Source organism: Charadrius vociferus, unplaced genomic scaffold (genome assembly GCF_000708025.1).
Source record: "Charadrius vociferus isolate BGI_N301 unplaced genomic scaffold, ASM70802v2 scaffold79, whole genome shotgun sequence".
Taxonomy (NCBI): domain Eukaryota; kingdom Metazoa; phylum Chordata; class Aves; order Charadriiformes; family Charadriidae; genus Charadrius; species Charadrius vociferus.
In genome coordinates this window covers 1,778,685-1,798,509 of record NW_009650182.1, presented here as the reverse complement: position 1 = coordinate 1,798,509, position 19,825 = coordinate 1,778,685, and the positions used below count along the sequence as shown (strand labels likewise).

At 41.6% G+C, this 19,825-nt stretch overlaps 1 protein-coding gene across 2 annotated transcripts; it reads right to left on the bottom strand.

Annotated features, from left to right (window-relative positions):
* Positions 1-3,433: 3,433 nt before the first annotated feature.
* On the bottom strand, positions 3,434-10,307 carry PLAG1 (pleiomorphic adenoma gene 1). 2 transcript variants are annotated; one of them, XM_009892777.1, is made up of 3 exons: positions 10,207-10,307; positions 5,988-6,346; positions 3,434-5,395 (listed from the first exon to the last, which is right to left on the bottom strand). In XM_009892777.1, the coding sequence occupies exons 2-3, from the start codon at positions 6,227-6,229 to the stop codon at positions 4,132-4,134; spliced, it is 1,506 nt and encodes a 501-aa protein (XP_009891079.1). In that variant the 5' UTR covers positions 6,230-6,346; positions 10,207-10,307; the 3' UTR covers positions 3,434-4,131. The 2 variants fall into 2 exon arrangements, with proteins under 2 accessions (XP_009891079.1, XP_009891080.1); XM_009892778.1 differs by lacking the exon at positions 5,988-6,346 and having other exon boundaries at positions 10,207-10,301.
* Positions 10,308-19,825: the final 9,518 nt, after the last annotated feature.

The window sequence follows — 19,825 nt, the reverse complement described above, 5'->3', positions numbered from 1 at the left end:
ATAGTCCTTTTTTCTATGGGTAAAAATACATCTGAATGAGACAGGGAGGTTTGTAGCACCATGAGAGGAGTTGTATCCCAAGTTACATTAGCAGCATGATCCAATATAACAATATTGCAGGAGTGTTTCTGAGGAGATAAACATTCACTCTGGTTCAACTGTACCACTGAAGCTTATACTGAAAAGTGTTTACATATGATTAGCAATAGTTCTGTGTCACTTCCAGGGCTAGATAACTGTTATCAAAAGACACTGCCTTCCAACAAAAGTAAGACACCCTTATTGCATAAAAGCTTTGGGACTATCCAAACACATTTTGAACTACTGTGGCGTTATTTGTACGTTGAGCGTGATGCTAAGTAGGTTGTGGTTCTAATTGTACACTGGGAGAACGCAAGATGGGCAGCTAAGCCTATACGGTTTACTACATACCAGATAAGTACATTTACTTCAGAGGCTTATCTATAGACTGAGAAGAATACAGGATGAGCTGCTAAACCAGTGTATGAGACAGATATAACGAAGGATGCAATCCTGCTCCCCTCGACCTTTATGGATGCAGGATCAGGCCCTAAGTTAACTTCAAACAGCAGCATAGCGATGATAGGATATGATAAAAAAAAATCTGTATCAAATACTGCGTGTTAAACATTTTTGCCATAGTTTACCATCCAGAACTTCAGAGGACACAGTTTGCAATTGGTGAGGACAATTTTTTTTTTTTTTGACTGGTATTCAAAATGGCAGTAGAAGACAGTGTAGTTTGAAACATGTAAACCTAGTAAAAACCATTGTAAAACCCTTAAGAAAGACACACTGGTTCTGTGCAATATAGCAAATTGATAAGAAAACACTGTAAAAATGTACCTGTTTAAAATTACGATGTCTACCATTTTGTACACAAAGCATTATATCAAAGGCCTACATATATGTAATCTAATGGCACTTGAAACAAATTATAATAAAAGGTTTTATAATAAAAAGCATAACCTGTAAGAAATTTTCTTAAAAGGTTTAGGTTTTCTTTTTGAAAGTGCTATATCTTGTAATATGTGTAACATAGAGGTTGACCAAGCTTTATTTTAAAAAATATTGGCCTATAATACATGTTTAGCTCACTAGGCAAATGATCCTGAAAATATGTACTCTTAACATTCATTATTAGCTTAATAAAGCAATCAGCTCTGGCTCATGTTTCAGTCAGTATATGGTTTTTAAAAACCGCTACTGCCAAATTAACAATAAATCACTCTATTCCACAATTTACTACTAAATAAAGCACAAGCAACAAGTACACAAAAATATATATATTTTAAAAAAACAAACCTTACTAGAAGTTTAGAAGTTGCACAAAGAGTGGTGCACAATCAGCCAGCCCTCCCCCCTCCCGCCAAGAATCCATCTGAAATCGAGAAAACGGGGTTTAAAAACTGACGGTTTAGTAGTGGCCAATATTGACTCTGCCTAAGTGAAATCCAAAAGCACTCCGGTGGTGGTAGTATTGCTTACAGCGTCAGTCTGCTTCCATGTTACCGTACATCCTAGTTCAGTGGCAAACACACTCACTGCAGCCACCCACTGAAACCCTGACTGAATGAGGTTCAATATCTTGTCTGAGGTCCCTATTTCTCAAGTGAAATGTATGTCTAACTCCAAAGTGAAATGTCAATCCCTTTTCAGGAAGCTAAGGCACAAACAAAGCAGTAAGGATTCTGGCTACGTGCTAAGAAATGGGTGTTGGCAAGGTGTCTGTTGGGTTTTGCTTTTTTAATGAAGTCTAATCGGCAACTAAGACTGATAAACAGTTGCTACAGATTGGGAATTTGTGTGCCAGAGGCTGCCCAGGACGGGCAGTGCTGCCTCGCCATGCTGCTGGGCTGGCTGCGGGGAGCTGAGCACTCGCAATTTTCCTTTGCTGCAGGAGGAGTTGCAGATGCTCAGCTCCACACGGGACATAACCCACTGGAGGAATTAAGTCCATTTATCTTCATCTCAGATTGATTTAAAGGATTGAGAACAAACCCGAGTTCTTCCTAGATGCGTTATGGTTGCTGATTTAAACTAAAGTTACATTCGGTTGCGTTCACCTTGTGCTCTGTTCATCTGTGTTTTTCTTTCCTTTAGAAAGGTGAAGAGAAAAAAAGCAATATTGAACAAATCATTCAACTAAAGATGTAAGTAAGCGAGCAATCTGTTTCACAGAAACCAAAGGAAGCAGTCATGAAGCAGAGCTAAAAGCCCACTTTGAGATAACGTGCTCCTAAACCCAAAATCTAGGAGTAGTTTGCAGAATTTCAAAAAGTATTTTCCTTATTAATACATCCTTATTTTAATGCCTTTGGAACACAAACACATTTATAAAAATGTTATCTTTCAGTAATAAAATTTAAATACACATATGTATAAAATAGTAAAACTACACCTGCATATTGCTCCTAGAATTAAAAAAAAAAAAAGTAGGAGCTACTGATAAAACATCCGGAGCATGAGCTCCTTAAACGGGAGCAACTTTTGTTTCTGTGAAGTATATTTAGTTTAACCACTTAAAACCTTGTATGAATCCTCATTATTGTTTGAGAGATACTAATGTACTTGTTTTCTATTTTTTAATTCCTTGTACAAAAATGACAAGGAAAAGAATGTTATTGTTGAATTACAGCAAATCTAGTCTGCTTTCATGCATCACAGGGTTGGTTGTTTTTGTTTGTTTTTTTTTTTTTTCCTCTTTTGGTTATTAGGGGTTGGGGAATAGAATATATTGCATTAGGTAAAAGTGGTGTAAGCAATATGCTTTTACTTCACTCCTAAGAGTCCTGTCTTTAAATCTTGGCAATGGGCAAAAAGTCCCTAACCAAGTACCCAGGTGTAGAAAGCGTGATTAACATCTAACTTGTTGCTTAGGAGGACACAACACACCATGTAACACGACTGAGAAAATCATTGCATTAAAAAAAAAACAAAACCAAAACCAAAAAACAAAACCAAAAAACTGGTATTTGCAAATTTACATTCACTCTCTGACTGCACACTAGTTTTGAACTGAAAATAGATACACACTTTCTGGCTGGACTTGATCCACCCTTTGGCGGTGGCAGCTGGGAGAAGACTGATGCCTACAAATGTGAATACACTATTGGAAGATTCCTATGCAGTACTCTTTCTATGCTACTAAAGAGAAAAAACAGCAAGGTAAGAATTAAAAAAAAAAAAAAAACTGCGACAAAATATTCTGCATTACTACGTTACAACACTTTTATATTTCAAGATCAGCCATTAATTTTGCCTGTTTCCCTCTACCAGAGTCATGAAAGCACAACACAGTTCCAAATTCAACTTGAAACATTTGTCATTTAGGCAAGCAGAGATTCTCTGTTGAAATTCTGTTCATCCATGATTTTAGAGAATTAAACTAAATTTTTTTCTTCCATTATCCATAACAGGCCACAAAAATTTAAGCCAGAAAATGGCAAAATTCTTAACACCTTTTATAATGACTTCAATACAAGTCAAAATGCTATATATATGTACATGTGTATATATGGACTTTCATATATACACACACAAGTTTTCAGAAAAACCTGAATTCTATATTTGTTTAAAAAAATTAGATTTGTCATTATAAAACAGATCAAATGTGTCACCATTTGGGAAGAGGATTTGTTTGGAAATGGACTGGAGAATTTTTTTCCCAAATCTTCAGGCATCTTTGTGATACACATTTTAACGGGATTCTTTGCAAATAGTAAAATATATTAAAAGGTAAAAGTGGTAGTTCTACCACTGACATCAATAAAATGGAATAGCTGGTATCATTGAAAAAGTTTTAAAAAAGGGATGAGTGTTGAGAGTTTGCTTGGGTTGACTTTCTACCGAACATTTTAAATGTGTCAATTGGCAGTGAAAATGAAAACAATACGAGACTGGTTTTTAAAAAAACAAAAAGTAAACACAGCTGAGAATAAACACTTTCAAAACAGTTTTAAAAAGTTAATTTAAATTTCTTACTGGCTTCATGAGATTGGTACTGTACAAAAGCAGAGAATTTATAATGTCTTATAGTAGGCACTAAGTTAAAAATGGTCACCTAAGGCATTTCTACATATAGACAGTAACAAGCCAGCTTTGTACATCCTATTGGAAAGCTTGATGAAATCGCGGTAGGGTGGTGGTTGTGCTTAGACTGCTTGTGAAGGCTGCTGACAACGAGTGCAGTGACCCAAGACCTATACTATTGCTAGGATCTTGTGGATCCTGGGTGTGTGGTGGAAGTTGAGTCATAGAAGAATGTGCCTCCTCTTGCGTATAACTCATTCCGAGGTTTCCCACTGAAACAGAAGGATTATAGGGAGGGCCATTTACAGGTATGAAGTTGAACAGCTGAGAAAAGTCCAATGATGGGGTGTTTAGAGGTTCGCTAATAGGAACGGAGCCCTTGGAAAGGGAAACCTCCCCAGACCCATCATCTAACGTCCCTACTTGTGGATCCAGCCCTAGTTTTGATGAAGATGCTTGAGAATCCTGGGATGAAGAAGGCATACCACTTTGCAACTCCATTAAGTAACTTTCGATTTCCCCTTTCAATGGCTGTTCTTTTTCAGGCATAGAAATTGCATATGAGGTAGTACCGAGTGGGTATTTCAACGATAGCTGGTGAGAAGGATGGACAGACTCCATATCTATTGGACAAGGCATTCCCAATGGCAACGATGTGGCAACCATTTGGTGTGCAGATGCAGAACTCTGCATGGACTGAATCTGAGTATTGTAGAGATTTAATTGCAAAGTGTTTGTAAATGGCTTTGATGTCAGTTCACTGGAAGGTAAAGACATCACTGGAAGCAGCTCATCCTTAATAGGCACAGAAACATTGCAGGTAAAGGGATCTAGAAGGTCCATTGGCTCTGTTTTGACCTTCAAAAGTTCTTGGTTGTGACTTTTCTTCATGTGGCGCGTGAGGTGATCCTTCCGCCCAAATCTCTGTGCACAGTACTGACAGAGGAAGTCCTTTCTTCCAGTGTGCACTACCATGTGTCTACGGACATCCTTTCGGGTGTAGAACCGACGATCACAGTGTTCACACTGGTGTTTTTTCTCCTTCACTCCACCCGATGACTTGCCTGCATGAGTTTTTAGGTGCTCCAGCAGCACTCCTGTGCTTTCAAAAGTCTGCAAACATACCTTACAGGTGAGGTCACCGCTTGTTGCAGCATGCAAAGCCAGGTGACGTTTGAACCCAAGCTTGGTATTGTAGTTCTTTCCACATTCTTCACACTTAAAGGCCTCTTTGTTGGGATTGTGTGTATGTAGGTGATTCTTTAGGTGATCTTTTCGGTGAAACATTTTCTCACAATAATTACACTTGTGGGTTTTCTCAGGAGAATGAGTAGCCATATGCCTTTAAACACAGATATATTCTGTAAGTAATTATTTTGATCAAAGAACACGTGCTCATTTTTTAATGGCAGCTAAATACTACACTAAGGGCTGCTTTGCAACAGAACCTTTTAACTGAAAGCATGACACTATAAAGACAGTTTGACAAATTTAAATATAGCAAAACACGAGCCATTTCTCTTAAATTGACACTTTAGTTTTGGTGGGTTTTAGCTACTGTAACAGGGGTATATGGGCAAGTATGAAAGTACTCATGTAAAAGTCCATAGCCAAAAAATTTTCAGTCCATACTCTTTTTCTTGTGACAATTCCTTATACAAATGAAAATTCTATGCTCATTAAAGAAAAAAAAAAACAACAAACAAACAAACAAACAGAAAACAAAAGCAGAAAACAAATTAAGAAACAAAATCAAGACATTAGCTTGCAAACTTAGGTAATTTAGAATTCTAGAAACAATCCAATGGCTACTTTAATTAACACATCCTCTCTGCAATCAGCTGAAGGCGTACACAAATATATACTTTTACACGGCTTAACACGGCCAACATAAAATAGATAATATAATCTGAAAGATAAATAGAGTTTAATACCTTAGTAATTTGTACTTAGAAACAAAGGCCTTGGTGCAGTCTTGTTGTGTGCACTTGTAGGGCCTCTCTCCTGTGTGAGAGTATGAGTGAACCTTTAATTTCTCAACACTGTTAAAGGCCTTGTCACACAGTTGGCAAGGAAAGTTTTTTCTTGGTTTGGTTTCACCACGCTTACGTTTCCCTGAAGGGACTTTCTGGGTATCTCTTACTTCTGACAAATCACCAGGAATGACAGTGGCCATCGCAGCCTAAACCAGGCCTTCTTGTTGGACACTTGGGAATTGCCCAACTCCACTAAATGATTTAGCTTTAGATGGCTTCTCAAGTTTCATGTGGTCGTAAAAGAAAGCAAAAGGGGACTGGAAAAAAAAAATAAGAAACAACTAGTTTGTAACTAAACTTAGATTTTGAAGTTTACTTGCTATGTGATGCTTCTGAATAAAACTTAAAAATAAAACTAGGTTCAGCTGGTCTAATGTAATACCTGCAGGTTTCTTTACACTATTTGCTGCAACTCTTAAAATGCATTGCTCAGGATGAACAGATCCACATATGCCCTGAAATCACACCTCACAACCTTCCCCTCAGGCACTGACGGAGAACAGCAAAGTTTCTGTCAGATTATGGGAGGCATCAGGCTAAGAGCCTACCTACCCAGACAGCTTTTGGCAGCTTCGAATTTCAAAGGAATTAAAGCTGTGCCTGTGGTGTTTGCACAAACATACACACGCACACACACACGCATGCACACAGCTATCAAAGTGAAAATCTCTAAGCCTCAAAATGTTTGAAAACCTGCGCAAAAAGCAGCAGTACCCATAATGACAGTCTGAGGGGGCAAAACTCATGTTCTCGGGTGTACCTCCTCACTGTGATTACTGCACATCTATGCATCTACTCTAGTAAAATGTACGCACTGCCAGTGATTGCTAATGCCAGGTGAAATTCTCTTGTAAACTTACCCTCTGCTAACAGACTTGATGTATTAACACCAGAAATCCCACAGATTAGGGATAGTTTAGATGAACTCGGGTTTTATCAGCCCAGCACTGGAGATCCCCACCCTCCTCATGCTATCCTACAAGATGTAGGGGCTGTAAGTGTTCAGATTTAGGCTAGCTCAGGATGGAGGCATAGTCCTGCTGGAGCATTGCAAACCGTGAATTAAACCAGAGGCTTTCAGCTAAAGGAGGTGCGTGATGCTCGTGTCCGCCTTGTGGGTGAACAGCTTTAAATTCATCATCTGGTAATGTATAGTAGCAACTGGGCGCCTACCATTACAGGGCACTCAACAGCCCTCCTTTGTCAGGGGTAGCTGACAGCTTTTTTTTCATCATCGGTGCACAGTTGTTACTATAGATACCAAAATCCATTGCTACCCATTGCCGGAAGGGTCGATTGTAGGTCTGCGGCAGCGGGGGTGAGGAGGAGGACAGCAGGAAAACGGCGCTCAACACAAGCATTTGGCAGGGCCAGAAAGCCCCAAAATTTGGCCTTTCTCTCAAAAGCAGCAATTCTCCCCCTGGCCCCGGTGTCGTAGCTCGCAGCTGCTGTCCACTTCGGCTTCTGCCGGGGCAGCTGCGTGAGAGGCGGCTGGGCCGGGCTGCACCGAGGCTGGGGGCAGTGGCTGGGCCAGGGGCTCTGCGGCCAGCCGCCCCCACAGCCCCCAGCAGCAGGGCAGGGGAAGCCAGCAGCTGCTGGGGCAGGTGGAGCTGGGCAGCCGGGAGCCGGGCAGGGAGCACCAGGCCGCAGCTGCTCCAACCTAACGCCACCTCCCCGATAAACAAAACAGACTCTTCCCCGCTGGCAGAGATGGGAGGCTGGATAGCTTAGAGGCAGCCTGGGCCCAGTTTCAGCTGTCCTCTCTCCCCCACTGAGGCTCATCAGAGACGGAGGGAGACAACAGCTCCAGGGGGGAGTGGAGAGCAGTGCCCAGGTGCAATGGGGGCAAAACTAAATGGTCCTTGGAAGAGCCTCATCGCAGCCCTGGGAGAAAGCAAGGAGGAAGGAGAGCCTGTGTTTTTCTCAGTGCAGGGCAGAACAGGAGGGCTGGAGGGGCAGAGAGGCGGAGAAGGAGATGCACCTCTTTCATGTCCGCATTTTATGAAATCTTCAGACTGAGATCTCCATTTGAAACATGTACACAGAGTACAGTCTTGTTCTATGCCTCTTCCTCCCTCCTCTCCATAACTTTTCCCTTGTGTTCACAAAAGGAGAGAAGTACTGGCACACCAAGATGGAAATATGCTGCCTTTCAACCCTAAAGTCCTTGAATGGCAGGTAAAACTATGCTACCTTCTTTAAGCAAGAATGGTTGTAGGACCACCTTTACTCCCCCAAATTTTATATGGAACTACTAACCTCCTTAAAGATACCCAGTGACAGAAGAAGTGTTTCTTTAAGGACTTTTATGATTTCAGATTTGTCTTGGACTCATTCCCACTCATGGGACGAAGCCTGGAGACATCAGTTCCATGAGTGGGAACATGCACAGGTCTTCAAAGTATCAGCTTAATTTTATTTTCTTTCTCATAATCACCTATCTAGTTCATAAGTGAAAAAATAAAACAGTTGTTTGGAGACTTGAGAGCAATAATTTTCTGCAATAAAAGTAAATGAAGACCAGTTCCAAAGACTTCAATGAATCCACCAATGTGGATTCCAATCAAAAGGAGGATCTGATTCACATCAAAGTTGTGATGTATTTGTGGACCGAAAGATTTTTGCAATATACACCTTAATCAGAATCTGGTAATAAAATTAATTTTGCTTTCCTGTAAATGAACACACTGGTCTTCTATGCCTATTGGCCTGAATATAGATTGAAGTCTTGTTTTAGTCTAATCTCTCCTGACAAATGAAGTTGGATGAGTGGGAGGGGGAAGAAAAAAAATCCAACCTGATCTACACTTACACAGAGTATATCTATACCACACAGGCACTTATATGAGACCTGCCACACAGAGCTGACAGTGCAGCAGCTGTGGCCCTCGCTGTGTTGGTTATGTCACCTACAGTTTCAACAGGGTAAGAAAGGCTTTTTGCCTCCCTGACAAATCCACACCTAGCCTGGGAGAGGGCAGGCAGCATTAGTGGCAAAGGGCAAGGGAAGCACCTCCACAGACTGCTGCCGCTGAGTGTGGTTAATTTGGCCATGCTGAGGGTCCAGGGCTCAGCAGCAAGTGGCCCCTGTGGCCAGCCAGTGACAAGGGAAGCAGGCACAGCCTGCAGGATGCAGGGAGGGAGGGTGAGCTGCCACAGGGAGGAACAACAGACAGAACCAGGATGGGGCTGTGGGGCCAGGGAGGTGCAGGGAGCGCTGCACAGGGGTTGAGAATATCTAAGGACACGAGGATAGAGGTGAGCTGGTAATGCTGGGGGAGGTGGGGAGGAACGAAACATGCATCAAGCTGGGGAGATGCAGGATATTAGGTCATGCAGAAGGGTGATATGCAGGGTCTTATATGAGGCCAAAAGCAGTGTTTGTTGTGGAACAGCATATGAGGCTTAACTGTTAAATTAACAACTCTGACAACTTTTCACTCCTTTTCTCAATGCAAAGATCACACATCAGACTGAAGGCCATCCTATATTCAGGCCAATATATCATTATTGTTACCTTCTCCAAAACTTCAGGTAACCTAGTTGCTGTACCAGAAGTAACTCAGAACATTCACATGGATGAAGAATTCAGGTCTTGTTCCTCTATGATCAAAACTAATTAAGCTGACTTTGAACTGTGTTTAAGGGTCCTTAAAAATGCATCCTTAAAACAAATATAGTGTGGATCCAATCTTTGACAATGACAGTGTTTTATTAAAAAACAGGTACGCACTATTATCTCAGTACCATTTCCCAACAGATGAAGCAATTAAGAACTTCAGTATTGATCTCTGAATAACAAATAAGCACTTTCATTTTTTCTTGTGGATATATAGACTGAGCAATGGAGGTAAAACTTAAAAAAACACTGATCCTCAAATATTACACTTTTCAAAGACCAGCTGAAAGAATTTTTATGAGTAATATTGCCTGTTTGTGTCTCAACATATTATCACTTAAAATCCTCATTCTTACTGGTGTTTTCACAACTGCAGGATAAATGATTATATGCAGTATCAAATATAACACACATTACACAAAAAATTCATATATAATACTATTTTTAAAGAAGCATATACTTAAAGCAGGATTAAAGCAGCCTCTGTTCAATGCACACCTGATGTTTGCCCACTAAAGTCCTCAGATTTTGGTCTTAACCAGTTCCGCTGACTCTTCTTGGAGGAAACCAGAATCCAGTACTTCCCATTTTTACTGGTCTGAAAAACAAAAGGAAGAATGGACTAGACTCCAGCGAAACTAGTATATTTAGAAAGGCTGGGATGTGGCAAGACCGGGGGTTGGAAAAAATCAGAAAGGAAAAGTTAAAAGGGATAGATCCAAACCATGCACAGAACATTATGTACTGTTAATTATAAACTGTAGGAATCAGTCTTTCTTGCATTACCAGTAGCAATTACGCACTTCAATTTGCAGTATACTTACATCATTTCAACTAACGCTACGCTGGACAGTAACACATAAAGAGATGAAATCAGACAAAAGCAAAGAGTTTTCAATAAAGTTAAAACCAAAACAAAATCCACAGATCACAAATAATTTAGAAATATCAGCAAAACACGTAAAATGCTGGGCCCAGACTTGAGTTTCTTACTCAGAAACGACTGAATAAGAGAAGATTTCTGGATTAGGCCCAACTTTACTAGAACCTAATGCCTTCATTCTGCTTAATTATACAGGAAATAGCAGCTTAAAAGGTGACCTGCAAAGGAAAATAAAATTAATTTAAAAAAATAATAAAGCCTCTTAATGATGTACATGCTACAGGTAAATCCCAATAGAAGGCAAGTCTAGGTGTGCCTGAGCAAATCCAGAGGGCCTTTCTGGAATTTCCCTTATACCTCCCTTTTCCCTGCCACCATCCTTTCATAAATTTGCAGTGTGTCTTCCTTTTCTTGCTAGAAGGCCTCCTGGATGACACAGGCATACATGGAAAACATGTTCAATGCCTCATTGTAACGAGGAGGTTTATCCCCTCCAACTCTTCCGGATATGTAAGGGCGAAGCCCTATACAGTGCACATACCCCACGTGGCATAGCAGACTGAAGGTATTTGGCAGGAGCCCCAGAGTAATGTAATATTTCCCCACACACAAACCATTTTCCCTTCTCACTTCCCATTCACTCCAGTAAAGTATTCTTCCTTTCGGTACCGCATTCAGCTTTGCACAGCCCCAGCCTCCTCTGCTGGTAAGCATGAATGTGAGCAAACCGGCGTCCTTGAACACCTATTAAAGGCAAAAGTGCTTCAGAACAACTGACTGAAGCTCTGTGGTAGCTGAGAAGCATTTGTTTGCAGCTTTGTACATACAGGCAGGAGACAGAAACAGCTCCAGTACCCAAAGAAAAAGTGAAAGCTTTGTTTTCAACTAATGAGCAAGAGAGGGCGCACAACCCTCCTCTTTTGGAGGTCTCCAAATCACCTTGTTTCAGGGAGAAAACGTTGATGACCCCTCACTCCGTCTCCCAGCAAGACCCGTATAAATCAGTTACCCTGCAATGCCTATCTCAACATCTTCCACTATCGCAGCAGAAAGGAAGAGCTTCATTATCCAGATGTTTCTACTAACATAGCTCACAGTAAGCAGACAATATTTAAGACAGCCACATAGATGCAATGGACTAAGTCCACAAGGACTTAGTCCCCCCACCATTGGTATTTAAAGACTATTTCCGGTTTGGAAAAAACCCCAAATTCTATCTAAAATACTACAATGTCCTCTCAACAGTATTCAAAATTTTCTCTTAAATGCTTATGGTAATCAATTCTCACCACACATCTAAAGCCACTCTAGCAAAAAGCAGATGCCCTCAGAGACAGGCCATTAGAGGCACAGAAAGACAATTGTGTCAGGGTAAACTGAAGCCACTGGAACAAGTAAATAAGCAAGATAAACACCAAATGTAATTAAAACACTGAAGAGAATGAAGAAGGAAGGTCAGGTACTCTTATTCATTACCTTATGAATACAGCAAAATCACAACGCAGTGGATCCAGATGAGGGCAATGCTATACCTACAATCAGCTGGGGTCTCAACTTTTACAAGACCATTATTATGCAAAGAGCTTAACACAAAAGGGGGTAAGTTTGTACAGATAATGAACACATCCGCTACATTTGACAGGACTAAGTGAAAACAGAAAATGAAAAATTCCCATGCTTTGTGACAATAAGTCAGCCATTGGATAAAAGACTTTCTTACGCACAAAATACAACCGTTGTTCATGATAACAGTGATTTTTAAACTACCTTTCTCAGAAAATTTTGGTGCTAGAAAATCTCTGAGGCAGAATACTGGACAAAGATGTACCATTCTTCTTGTAACTGCTTATAGTTATAGCGTCATTAAGTTTTCTTCTCAACTAGATGAGTTAGGAACAATTTTTAATGAATAACAAAGCTCAAATTATTCTCCACATGAAGTAAAGAAGCATCGCACTGCAAAAAGCATTGTCACATGCACATGCCCAAAACCCATTTGGGAACTAGTAACAAAATACGACTTCTATAATTTGTCAGATTGTAATTCTTAGAATTTATCAGATCTTCCAGTATTCGTGAGGCACTAATTTTGCTAACTCTCCAAACAGCCTGATAATTCCAGGTTAGACAATATTTGAATTTCTACCATCTAAGGAATCAAAGAAAGAAAAAAAGCCCCCAAAGCCTAAATTAAATAATTTATTCCTGTTTTCAACATTAAAAAAGAGTAACACACTTTTTGTCAAAACTCATAGTTCATCTTTAAAAATCTGAAAAACAGCTGTACTTGAAAATGTTTTAAAACATGATTTGATATCTAAACTAAAAGGATAATGAAGACATTACACGAATATAACCAATAATCCTCCTCCTAACTTGCATTTCTTACTTTTCTTAAAAGTGTCCAAGCACAGTAATGGAAACACCAGTTTCATGGTTATTTTCTTTCAAAATAAGAGAGCAATAATAAGAATACAGCATTGAGAACACAGTATCTCTCATTACACCTTGCATATAGAACAGTGAATCTAGCTCCAATCTTTAAAATTAATCAGTTTTAAAACAGAGGATGGGTCCTAGAAACCTGAGAGTCACAATAATGGTAGACCTGATTAAAGCTTTAATAATATTACAGAGTCATCCTGGGTTTTAAATATTTCTTTAAGGAAACAAAATGAAAAGTGGTTACTTACCTTATGGAAACTGTAATTCTTTAAGAAGCACTGTCCACACATATCCCAGGTGAGCATGTACTCACATGAACAGGATCAAGTTCTCTGAAGACAGTAAGGTCCATCCAGGCTGTGCCTGTGACCCCTCCTAACTGCTACCAGCAGCGGCATAAGGCCAAGGGCTCCCGGACTGTGCCACGCACATCATCGCACCACCTAATGCCATCTGCAGCAATGGCAGTTCCCAGCTCTGCTCTTCACTCACGCTGTGGGGCAAGAGCCATTACACGTGCCACTGCCATCAACGTGCTGCTTTGGAAAATGGCAAACTCCCTCTTCAGCGGCTGCTGTAGCCCCGCCGTTTGCAAACCTGTGCTCCCATCTCAGGGTTTTAGATGCTGATGTGAAGGAGCTGGCAAGGTTTGCTGTGGCTGGTAAGAGGGAGCAGAGCCATGAGAGAGAAATACATGGGCAAGAGTTGATGTCCTAGCTGGGAGCGTGGTCTGACGATGGGAAAGCTGAAACACAGGCTGGCATCCTGGTTTGGGAAGAAAGAGGATGAACATGCCCATCCCAAGGAAGCCAGAAACTGCTGCTGCTCAAGGTGGTAATGGAGCAACTAAGCTCAGGATGCTCCAGTCTAACCTCTCTCAGGTTTGTCACCAGTGAAGACTCCTTCAGAGCGAAGGACGAGATCTTTTGTGGTCCCTCTGTGGAGAAGGTGCCTGGAAGAGCCACAATTACTGTCACAGAAGTAACCATTTTTCCTCTTTTCTTTATCAGGTGACTAATAGTCACCTGACTAAAAAAAGTACTGACAGAGGAAACCTGCTCTGTCCAAGCAGTCAGGGATAGCTGGCGGAGCTGAGCTAGAGGGAGCATCAGCAAGAGACAGTCAACGTAGCCATTTGCTGTGGCTCAAAGAGCCAAAGTGACAGTCAACACCTCCATTACAGAGTGGCAGAACTGAACTACAAATATCACCACATCTGCCCCTCTCAACCGAGGCTGTTAAAATTGCACAACTGTTGCCAGAGCTCCTGAAGATGCCTGGGTTAAGGCAACCAAAGAAAGAGCACCACTTCACCTCCTCCTGCTTTCCTCATGCTTACACACAAGCCTCTCACTAGGCAGTTCAGTTTGTGGAGGTGCAGATTTAACTCCCCGTCTTTCAGACACCTCTGCTGGGAGGGTTTTTGGAAGGGGCTGAGGGTATAAGTGGCAACGTGCCTGCACTGCTCCAGGACAGCACGCTGGGACCCACAGCCCTGCAAGGCTCAGACATCTTTCCTGGATCATCAAGGATCAACGTGCCTACTGCACACTTGCACTGACCTCAGAGCAACCGATAGGTCTGATTGACTTTGTAGAAAAATGCTAGACTTTCTGCAGCAGAAGACTCATCTCAGACAAGCTGCAGGTAGCAGAAGGTTCAGCTGCCAACCCACGACTTCCAGACCTCTTATGGAGAATTAACTTTCAGTAAAGGAGGATCTCAGCTGGAGAAGTTCATCCCACCAATGGAAATAGTCAAGCAGGTAAGAAAAATTCATGCTTAACTGGCAAAGATATTCAAGTATTGATGACTTTAGGGGTGCCTTTCTCCCTGTTGAATTAAAATCAGCCTTCTGACTGATGCAGGGGTCTACATCACGGTTTGATCTTGGCAGGCCATCTGATCTGCATTTATTTGAATGGCCTGTCACTATTTAAAGGAGACAGCCAGTGATGCTTGTTCACCTTTGATGCCTGCATTCAGAAGGAAAATCCTGCCTTTGCTAGGAAGAATGCTGATTCTTCCCCATTCGTTCTTCACCAGACAGACAGACAGGGCTGGAGGGGGAAGGAGACAACAAAGGGAGTTGTCTCTCTGTGGCCTAAGTTCTCCTACATCTGGAAGCTCAAGCTGAGGCTTCGATGCTGGAGGCCAAGAAGGAGGAAGAATGGGCATTGCTGGGGTGAGACCGTTAACGAGAAGGTGGGTTTGAGCAGAGAGCCTGCCTAGGCTAGGATCGGGTTGCGCCTGCACTTTCACAAAGTGATACTTCATTTAATTTTCTGTCTGTTTTATTGTGTAATTTGAAAGGTATTTGAACAGCAAGCAACACGTATGCACATGTTTCTCCCCTAAGCAAAGACGACACCTGGCACGACTATCTATAAACACGGCACTGCCAAACAGCAGGAGGGACAGATCTCAAGCACCTCCAGCCACTGTGACCTTTCATATGGCAGGCAGCGAGAGGAACAGAGCCAACAGGTACACTACCTGACAGCAGCCAGGAATCAGCTAGGGTTTTACAGCTCCTGTTCTCTCACAAGCTGATGGACAGATGTGAAAAGACAAAGGGGTTCACACTGAGGCCCCAGGGGAGATGAGACGGCATTGAGAGGTGGGTGAAGCCACTTGGCCTTTTGCATTTTGGACAACAGTTATTGTAAATAACCATTCTAAGATGTAGGCGCTGGCCTTACCATACATCAGTGTTTCATGTAAGGGGAGCACACACACATGCAAACTAATCGCAAAAGAACAGATAGTTTGGGTTTGTTTTTTTTTTTTTTTAAATATATACAAGGCTGTATTTATCTTATCTTGAATTTCAGGACTTCTCTTCATAGCAGGCAGCTCAGTTCAGAGAAATCCCTCTTCATGGATTCAAGCTCTAGCCTACAGCATAGAGGGGTGGCCGAGGGAATGTGGTAGGACAGCAGCGAGAGCACGCGCAGGCTGCAGGAAGACACAACCAAATCCAAGCATGCAGCAGGAGAACTGCCAGTGAAAGCTGCTGCAGGAAAATAGAATGATGTGGGCAAAACAGTGAAAATATCTATCCAGCGATCTTAGGTATAAACATAAGAATGACTTAGAGATAATAACACATAAGACTTTACCCCTCAGGGAAACAGCCTAACATCTAGAACATAATGAAATAACATAAGCACTGAAACTAAAACCAGGCAACCATTGTAGTCTACTGTTAGTGACACCACCTTACTAATATCTACTGTGTCCAGAACAATGATTATGCTGCAAAGAATACTATACAGAAGGTAGAAAAATACAAGAATTAAGATATTTCGTAAATTCAAAATTTTAACAGCTTTTGGGTTTTTTTCATTTGTTTGTTTGGGTTTTTTTTTTTTTAAACATCCACAAAACAGAGAAGCTTACTGAAATTGCATAAAGCTGAGCAGGAAAACCCCACAATCCTTTCAAACTAGTGTGAAATATGGGTAGCAAGGGGAACAAATGCACTAAAATGATTAAACCTATTTCTTTTCTTCTGCGCAGTAAATACACAGGTTCCACTACTAAACATCTGTTAAGTATACATACCTTTTATTAATTAATAAAGGAAGCATCTGGAGGAAAAAAACCACTAGGCTGCTGTGGGACACCAGCCATCATACAAAAATAGGTATTTATATAGATTTGACTATTAAATACAACATGTTTTTTTCAGGATCATAAGACTATTTGCAATTCTTGAAAGCTGTACAACAGTCACGAAATTTGGACAACTAGCTTTTTAATTTTAGAAAACAACTCATTCTTATAATATGCTACACTAGAAATAGTATTACATAACCTTTTTCAGAATATAGAAGAAAAACTATCATGCCTGCCTTTTTTTTTTTTTTTTTCTTTTTAAGTTTCTGGAAAAGTAGAACATAAACTTACCAATGTTTATTTTATCATGACCTAATAGTCTGTAATTTAAAGAAAAAAAAATCACAATACTATCCAGCATCTCTTTGTGGACTCTTATTGTTTCAAATTACTTAGGTCCACTGAAAATCTTGAGAGCTCCGTTTTGGTTACTAACTGTTCTAAAGGATTCCTGATTATAGACTAAATTAAAGGAAACAAGAGCTGCCTAGAGTTAACCATCTGATGATTGTGGTTTTATGGGCTTTTTAAGAATCTCTATGGCACTGCATAGATGTTTTTCTAAAAACTTTGGAGAGGCCGTGATACAAATAACGATACTGTAATTACTGTTAGAACGTTTAAAACCTGCAAAAGTGCTTTCATGTATTTTGGAATCACACCACCACCACCACACCCTCGCCAAGAATAATCTGTATCCATTTTTAAAGTGATGATGCTTCTGTGAAAGCAAACTTTGGTTACCATTTAATCTGCATACTGAACCATGTCATTTTTATAATAAAATCATAATCAAATCCTGTATATGTACAAGTAAACACAAACACACATCCTAAAGGTGCCTATGAGATCATACACTAATATGATCACGCTGGAGGGGAGGGATGCCATCCAGAGGGACCTGGACAGGCTGGAGAGGTGGGCCCAAGCCAACCTCATAAAGTTCAACAAGTGCAAGGCCCACATCTGGGTCGGGGCAATCCCAAGCACAAATACAGGCTCGGCAGGGAATGGCTGGAGAGCAGCCCTGAGGAGAAGGACCTGGGTGTGCTGATTGACCAGAAGCTCAGCATGAGCCACCAATGTGCAATCGCAGCCCAGAAGGCCAACCGTATCCTGGGCTGCATCAAAAGAAGTGTGGCCAGCCGGTCAAAGGAGGGGATTCTGCCCCTCTACTCCCCTCTCGTATCCTGGGCTGCATCAAAAGAAGTGTGGCCAGCCGGTCAAAGGAGGTGATTCTGCCCCTCTACTCCACTCTCGTGAGACCCTACCTGGAGTACTGCATCCAGCTCTGAAGGCCCCCAACATAAGAAAGACATGGACCTGCTGGAGCGTGTCCAGAGGAGAGCCACAAGGATGATCCGAGGGCTGGAGCAGCTCTCCTATGAGGAGAGGCTGAGAGAGTTGGGGCTGTTCAGCCTGGAGAAGAGAAGGCTCCGGGGAGATCTTACTGCAGCCTTCCAGTACTTAAAGGGGGCCTACAGGAGAGCTGGGGAAGGACTTTTTACAAGGGCATGTAAGGGAATGGCTTTAAACTGGAAGAGGGCAGGTTTAGATTAAACATTAGGAAGAAGTTTTTCACTTTAAGGGTTGTAAGGCACTGGAACAGGTTGCCCAGAGAGGCTGCGGAGGCCCTATCCCTGGAGGTGTTCAAGGCCAGGCTGGACGTGGCCTTGGGCAACCTGGTCTAGTAGGAGGTGTCCCTGTCTATGGCAGGGGGGGTGGGACTCAATGATCTTCAAGGTCCTTTCCAACCTAAACCATTCTATGATTCTATGATAGGAATTAATTGATGTTTGTAAGGAACACTATTTTCCTTTGTCCCAAGACATCTTAAAATGAGACTAGGTGCGCAGGCTAGATTAATGGTACATCTAGGCCAGTATTCTGCCTCCAGCAATAGCCAAAAGTACAGAACAGGTCATGAATGTGTGGTATTTCTCACCGATACTCTTCTGACCTCCACAGCTGCTTTGATGTCAGGGACTTCCTGAACCATATGTGGCTTCTGTTAGTTTAGCAACTTTCAGCACATCATCCCTCCAACCAATAGTCCACGCTCCCCCTGGAAACCTTATCAGTTTCTAATATCTACAGCATACCTTCAAGAAGTCATCCTACAGGTCTCTCCACTACTGATTTTATGGAGAATCTCTTCCTTTTGAAGGCCCTGAATCTGTCTGCCTTCCTAACTGTGTATGTTCTTGTTTTCAAAGGCAGTGCTTAGTCTGCCTCTTCCTTCCTCTGCAGATCTCCATGACATTGCCCTCAACTTATTCCTTTCCCAGACCAAAGTCTGTTTATAAAGTGTTCTTCATATGGAAGTCACCCCTTGCAGCTCATCACCCTTGCTGACCTTCTCTAAGCCTCTTCCAGTTCCAATAAATCCTTTCTGAGATGAAGGCTCCAGAATTGCACACAGCACTCAGGAGGCTACTGGACCATACGCTCTTGTAATGACGTTCTCAATTTTATTCTGTATTTCTTTCTTCTAATGTTTGGGTTGTGTTTTGGTGACTAACGAGCTCATGTTCTCAGAGAATTACCAATCACAATCCCCAAATCTTACTCCTCAATGGTAATACTCAGCTCAAACTCATAATCTTATATATAATCAGGATTGTTCTGCACAGTGCTCTTTAGTTATCCTCATTTATCTACACTGAATTTCATCACACATTTGGTTGCGCAGTCCTCAGCACTTTAATGTCCTTCTACTGCTCTCCACAGCTGGCTCTCTTCTTCACAGCAAGCTTGCTCACCCAATTGCTCATCCCCTTACCTTCAACACATTTATGAATGTGTTGAAAAGCTGAGATCCTTACCCATCTACCTAACACAAGCTCAAATAAGAGGGCCAAGGTGGTGTTATTTGAAAAAAATCGCAATACCACACAGAAGCTGCAAGGACTGTACTAGGACAAGACCCTTCACAGGAGCTACATCTCTCTCATGAGGTGAGGCTAGGTTAGATGGTTGGGAAACTCACATCTGGGACAAAAAGACAAGTCATGAAGGACAGAAATAAAATGACTGAGAGAATGGGTAGTCTCCCCAGTACATACGCCAAATCCTGGGTGTAGGTGGTAACTATGCAGTAATCCAAAGAACATAGCGAAAGCCCAATCCTGCCCTGAATCATACTGCCTGAACAACATTGCCTGGGGG

Bases quoted from the DNA above. Each gene is read 5' to 3' on its own strand.
- PLAG1 (XM_009892777.1), bottom strand. From the start codon at position 6,229: ATGGCCACTGTCATTCCTGGTGATTTGTCAGAAGTAAGAGATACCCAG. The intron at 5,396-5,987 runs GTATTAAACTCT...CTGTGTTTAAAG, and splicing joins TCTAAGTACAAATTACTAAG to GCATATGGCTACTCATTCTC.